General features: G+C 39.6%; 1 protein-coding gene across 2 annotated transcripts in view; it reads right to left on the bottom strand.

Annotated features, from left to right (window-relative positions):
* Positions 1-2,421: 2,421 nt before the first annotated feature.
* The window catches only part of Arid4a (AT-rich interaction domain 4A), a 67,582-nt gene continuing 63,345 nt past the window's right edge, over positions 2,422-6,658 (bottom strand). For both annotated transcript variants that reach the window (XM_021201598.2, XM_029541108.1), the window contains one exon: positions 2,422-3,505. In XM_021201598.2, the coding sequence (XP_021057257.1) occupies positions 3,402-3,505 (104 nt within the window). In that variant the 3' untranslated portion in view covers positions 2,422-3,401. The remainder of the gene's footprint in view (positions 3,506-6,658) is intronic.

Genomic DNA, 6,658 nt, shown 5'->3' with positions numbered 1-6,658 from the left:
GAACTCACTTTGTAGGCCAGGCTGGCCTCGAACTCAGAAATCCGCCTGCCTCTGCCTCCCAAGTGCTGGGATTAAAGGTGTGCGCCACCACTGCCCGGCAAAACCCAGAGTTTTTTTTTTTTTTTTTAAAAAAAGAAAAAGAAAAAGAGAGGGAGGGAGAAATTAAATGGGTTTAGCCAGGTCCAATAGTGCACGTTTATCATCCTAGCATTTGAGAGGTAGGAGCAAGAGAATCAGAAATTCAAAGGCAGCTTCCACTACAATCATTTCAAAATCAGACTGGCCTTCATGAGACCTTGCCTCAAGAAGCCAAAGAAAATTTAATTATTTTATTTAAAAGGGGTAATTGTTTCATGTTTATCATCCTTTTTCTTTTTCAAAGATTTATTTATTTATTTTATGTATATGAGTATGCTGTAGCTGTACAGACGGTTTTGAGCCTTCATGTGGTTGTTGGGAATTGAATTTAGGACCTCTGCTCACTCTGGTCAACCCTGCTCATCAGTACCTGCTCCCTCCGGCCCAAAGATTTATTAATTATATCTAAGTACACTGTAGCTATCTTCAGACACACCAAAAGAGGGCGCCAGATCTCATTACCGGGTGGTTTGGTTGTGAGCCACCACGTTGCTGGGATTTGAACTCAAAAGTCAACAAAAGCAGCTTCAGAAGAGCAGTCAGTGCTCTTACCCACTGAGCCATCTCGCCAGCCCCAGATCTACCCTACTTGATCTAACATATTCCACGAAGACAGGAAACTTTTTGTCTTGCTGGCTCAAGTGGCCGAGTCTTGGTATCACGATGTAATGTCTGATACATAGAAGATATTCCATAGATTGCTAATGAATCAGTTCTGCTAAGAGTTTTTGCATGATGTTATATATAACACTGAATGTTTGATAGGTATGTTAAATTAGACCTACAAGAAAAAGTACAGAAGCAATTTCATATAGCTTTCCAAGACTTAAGTCAATTTTATTTTATTTTATTTTTTTATTTTTTATTTTTTATTTTTTGGTCTTTTCAAGACAGTGTTTCTCTATATAGCCCTGGCTGTCCTGGAACTCACTCTGTAGACCAGGCTGGCCTCGAACTCAGAAATCCGTCTGCCTCTGCCTCCCAAGTGCTGGGATTAAAGGCGTGCGCCACCACACCCAGCTTTAAGTCAATTTTATAGATGTCATAAGTAATAGTCTTTTAAAATGTGCTTGATCTCTTTCTAAATGAAAGACTGGAAATTTCATAAAAAGAATAAACAGTAAAAAGCACATAAAAGAATACCAACACAGAAAGCTATATAATTTTTGAAAACCTTGACTGTACATTCCATTTTTATATAGTATCTTTTATACTTTTACTTTGTCACATGCAATCAAAGTTTAGGTAAACTCACAATAAGCCCATCATTTGAACTGTGATGCTTAATCAATACTCAATTTCACATTTTTTTCCTAGTGTCCTAATAAAATGATATAGATAGTATCTAAGTTATCTCAGATTTACCAAATTGCTACTGAAAAAGATCACTAACATATCTAATATTGCTTCCTAGTTTTGAGTGACAAATTTTTCATTTTTATAATTAAGTATTAGAAGTATTTTGAAAATTGAAGAATGTACTGAAATGCTTAGTTTTGTAGAATCTAATTTTCCAACTATAAGTTACTGGCATTTGGAAAAAACAGTCACTTAAAAGAAAACTAAAACTGTAAAGCCTATGTTTAAGACACGCCCACTGGGCTCCTTTTTATTTGACATTGAGATACTTCTGCTTTGCAAAGAAAAGACAGAAAAATTCATATTACAAGAGTACTTTTTGTTTTAATTTTCTGAGAAAATGGAAGAAGTCTGAATCACAGGTTCACAATGTGGCAAGATGACGTTGAGAAACATAATTTCGGTAATGCTCTGCTGTAGCAATGTGCTGTGCCTCTGTCTGACCTCAGGGTCAAAACCCCCCAGGCTACCACACTACAGCATTATAAACACGGAAAAGGAGGCTTCAAAACAACCCCTTTAATGTACAAACATGAGTTTAAAAATTGCTTTAAAAAAATCACCTTTTTTACATAATGTATATGCAAAACTGCTTTAAATACATGATTTTGGAAGAATTATTTACAAATGTATCAGTCTGTGGAACAATTCACAGACAAGGAATACATAGTGGCTTTATGTGACTGTTGCATCTCGACTTTGGGAGATATAAATTTATTCAGCAGTACAGCGAACACAAAAACTGTGACAAAGCATCTTAAGGGCAACCAAAACTGTGATCCTCAAAACGGTTTAAATACGAGGACTGCCAAGGTTTCTAAACAAGGACAGACTTGAGTGACCCAGATGCCCACTCTCAGCTGCTCGGTTGGGAAGGTTGAGACAGACTCCCTGCTGCCATCCAAAGAGTGAATTAACCTAGAATTGTCTTTTTTTCAATTTTATTAATATTTTAAAAAATACATAAAAATACAACCATCCAATGTCTGAATAAATATATTTAACAAGTTGCAAGATAATACCTTATTTTACACAAAAATTTCAGCTTTAGAAATCTTGTTAAATAACTTCATTGTTGTTATATATTTCATTTTTGTATTTTTGTAACAAAATAAAAACTCTGAAATTACATAGAAAAAAGACAAAATATTTTTGTCAAGGGATAAGATAGTCCACTGAAAACTTATTCACAATTCCACTGTAAACATTAATAAACATTAAAATATTTGCATAATTGTGTGCTCAAAAGTCCTATAAAAAGTGGAAGACTTATTACAACTGCAGTTTTCAGTCAACTACACTTCCTTTCACAATTAATTTTGTCCCATTTACACGTTTAAACCTGGGCACACTGCTGCACATATACTTTGGCAGTTCTACATAGCAAGTGCTTCCACAAATTTGAAATTAAAAAAAAAAAATCAACATTAATAATAATTATAATAATTATAATAATACAAGAATAACACAAAATAAACCCCCTACTCACCAAGTGTTCAATGCAGCTCAGTGAAAGTGCAGTAACTGTTAAGCCAGATAATGCTCTCCTGTTTGTCGGGTGCACTTGCTTGTCTATGATTTCTAGAACACTTGAAAGCTTTATTATACAAATTCCATTTTGCTAAGTGCCCTTTTTTTTCTCTATCACACACACACAAAGAAAAAAAAAGGAAAAAAAATACAGAGGAAAAATTATGACCAATATGGCAGGCCGCCTAACCTTCAATTATTAATAAGCTTATTTTCTGCAACAATAAAAAAGAAGAGAGGAGGGTGTCGATACAATCCCGGAAACTATACAGGAAGGATATACTTAGCCGGCTGAGTGCTTTCTGTGGTTGTATTTCAGGGTTTGGGGATTTCTGTCCATGGCAGCAAACTGCTGTGGGGTGGAGAACTGTTCATCACCTGCACTCAACAGCAAGTACATTTTGGGGGGGAGACGATGAAGAGGGACTCATTCCAGTGTCCGATGAAGCAGAGGACATAGACGCTCCTGTGTGAGACACTGTGGAATCAACACAACCAGGTTAGATCAAGAAATGACTACTCTGATACCTAAAGTTAAGAGGCTAAATCCTAAGGAAGGTTTGTTGTTTGTCTCTGCGACAGTCTCACATTGCCCAGGCTAGTTCAAACTTGGTATGTAGCCAAGGATGACCTTCATTTCTGATTTTCTTGTCTCTACTCCACAAGTGTTGGGATTACAGGCATGCCCGACTCCACCTGGCTGCAACTAGATTTTTAGCATCATTCACTTCAATCAGGGGCTGATTAAACACTGCACAAGGGGCGCAAATTGTCAGCAAGCACTCTGCCGGACTCACCTTTGGGCCAATTAAGGGAATTAACCATACAGAAGAGATACCACAAGGTTGGGAGGTGGCAGGGAGCGCAGGAGCCAGGGTGTTATGCACTGGCTCTGGGTTTCATTCCCAACACTGCAACCAAAATGAAAAACTAAACAAAGTCCTACATCACAAAAAGTAAGGGTTAAAAGAGAGATGAAGTCTGGTGTCAGGTTGGGGCAACAGTGGCAGGAGATATACGCTGGGCAATGAACCCAAAGGCTTCTGGCTAGGTGAGCGCTTTGAACTGAGTTATACCAGCCCACTTTGTGTTCACAGATTCTCTAACTTCTTACTATTTACCATTTTTATTAAAATGGACAAACTTTCAAAGTCTAATTTCTTTCCATCTGCTCCAGGCCATTTTTCAGTACTGAAAACTGCTGGCCTAAGAATAGGCCAGGGCATCCCCAGAAGTTCTGTCAGAGGGAGAACTCTCACTGCTCTCAACAAAGTCAGATGTGCAAGTGAGTGTGCACATGTGTGGAGTTATTTAGGCTCAGGGAAATGGCAACGCCTTCCTCAGGAGCCCGAGTGTGGGTGCATCAGGAGTGTACAGACACGGCAGTTTACACCACAGACATCTAACTGAGGTGGGTTATTTTTTGTTGTTGCCTTTTTTTTTTTTTTTTTTTTTGCCTCAAGACAGATTTCTTGTAGTTCTGGTTGTCCTAGAACTCACTCTGTAGACTAAACTGGTTCCAATCTGTCTCCTGAGTACAGGGACTAAAAGTGGGCCTCACTACTGCCCGGCTCTCTTCCTTTCTAATGTTTTTTTTTTCTTCTTCTCAGTTTTACATGTACTCCCCCTTTTACTATTTTCTTAAATGCCCCTGTCGTACTTTCATAGATTTGTCTTTATATATGAAAAAAAAAATCATTTTTTAAAATTTTGTTTTGTTGTGTTATGTAACCTTACAGAACCCAGGTTAGCCTTGAATGAGCTGCCTCCTTCAGGCTACACTTGAACTCTTGATCCCCTGCCTCCACCTCTGAGAGGCTAAGATTACAGCCATAGTGACAAGTCTCCATGAACAGCTTAAAATTTTTACTATATTTTGTGCTTTTAAATAAATAAGAGGTTTTTTCGAGGTCTTTTCTTTTCCTGTTTTGACCTTTGTCTTTCTCTAGGGTAGACAGTTTGTCTAGGCATAGTTAGCTTCTTCAGGAGAAGCCTCCTCTCCCGTCCCAGGAATGTGCATTCTTAGCTATGGTTCTCAAGAGTGGGAGGGTTACATCGTGGTTTAGAAAAGGACAGACAGTCATCATTCGGTACTTACTCCTGATTTACCCCTTTTTTCTGTCACCATTAGCTATAGCTGGTGCCCCTGAATCTACAAAGCTGGTTCTGTTCATGTTTCTGCTAGAGGCAGAGAGAAGTGACCCTTTCTTTAAAGGGTAGGCATGATGACCCAATTTCTCGATACAGTTTCAACCAATCTTGCAGCTCAGTCTCATCCGTCCCTAACTTGAGACCTTTTCTGCAGTCACGAGGGCGTCAGCTGACTTGCTTGTTTTTTTTAACTCTAAGGGCAAGGGAGTGTGCTCTTTAGTGGTGTTTTATTGGGGAGCGTGGCAGCCTGTGAGTGGGCTTGGTCAAAGTAGAATTCTGTGGTTAAAGGGACGTGCTCGGGTGTAAGCTGAGGAGGAGACTTTGAGGGTTAGTCCCAGTGGGCAAGCTGAGTAGACTGAGAAGTGTCAGGAAGATAAGGAAAGAACACCCCTGTGTATGCGTGTATGAGGGCTTTCAGAAACAGTCCTATCGTGCTGGCTCTGGCATCGTCAGCGGGTAATCCTTGAAGGAGTCACAGGGTGGTCTTCTTTCCTGAACAGCTGGAGGTGGAACAGCTGGAGGGAAGAGACCACCAGGCGCACATCCTGGGACTGTACTTTGTCCTGATTCCTTACATTCTTTTGTTAACAGCAATGTAAAAGTAACTGATATCAGGAGTGATCATAGTTTGTTCAGCTCCAACAATGCATGGATCTCCCTCCTATTTTTCTCAGTGACTGGCATTATCATCTTAGACACTATTTCCCCCTAGAGTCACACCAAGTGATCATCTCTCCTTGTTTTCATCTGATTACTCATGAGTTTAGAACACAGAACTTAATTTCTGTTACTGTTATTTTGGCAGGTCTTAGATAGGTACCATGTCCAATGTTTGACTGGCGGTCAACTCTGCATGCTTAACGTATAGCACAGATACTACTTTAAGATTATTCCAAAGTAGACTGGTTAATGTCCTACAAGGCACACACTATTATGCAGCAGATGTTAAGATACTAGAGATTGAAGCCTATGTCTAATTCATCTTGCCTCTGCATCACCTGCGGAGCCCCGGCACGTGACATATGCTCACTAGTGTTCCCCTGTAGCTGTTTATGAATGATTTATGGTTCCACATAGGTAGTGCTGAAGATTCCTAGGCCTATTCATTTGGTGAACCACAAATAACAAACATAGGGGCAGCATTAAATATCTGTTAACCTTCTGGAAAACCCAACATGTTTAGTAAATCACAAAGTTTAAAATAGTTCATACTCCTTTCAAGGATGTCATTCTGGTTAATTCAGCTGCAGCATACCCATTTTCAACAAGAAGAGAAAACACTAACTCTCAAAGCAGCCATCTATTACCCTGGGCTTGAGATACAAGCCTACAATCAAACGACAGGAGTATATCTGAAGGCAGGGAGTGTACCTGAAGGCAGGGAGTGTACCTGAGGGCAGGGAGTGTACCTGAGGCAGGGAGTGTATCATCTGAAGGCAGGGAGGGTACCTGAGGCAGGGAGGGTACCTGAGGCAGGGAG

This window comes from Mus pahari, chromosome 7 (assembly GCF_900095145.1).
Source record: "Mus pahari chromosome 7, PAHARI_EIJ_v1.1, whole genome shotgun sequence".
Classification (NCBI taxonomy): Eukaryota; Metazoa; Chordata; class Mammalia; order Rodentia; family Muridae; genus Mus; species Mus pahari.
The sequence above is the reverse complement of the archived record's forward strand: the minus strand, read 5'-3'. Positions and strand labels throughout refer to the sequence as shown.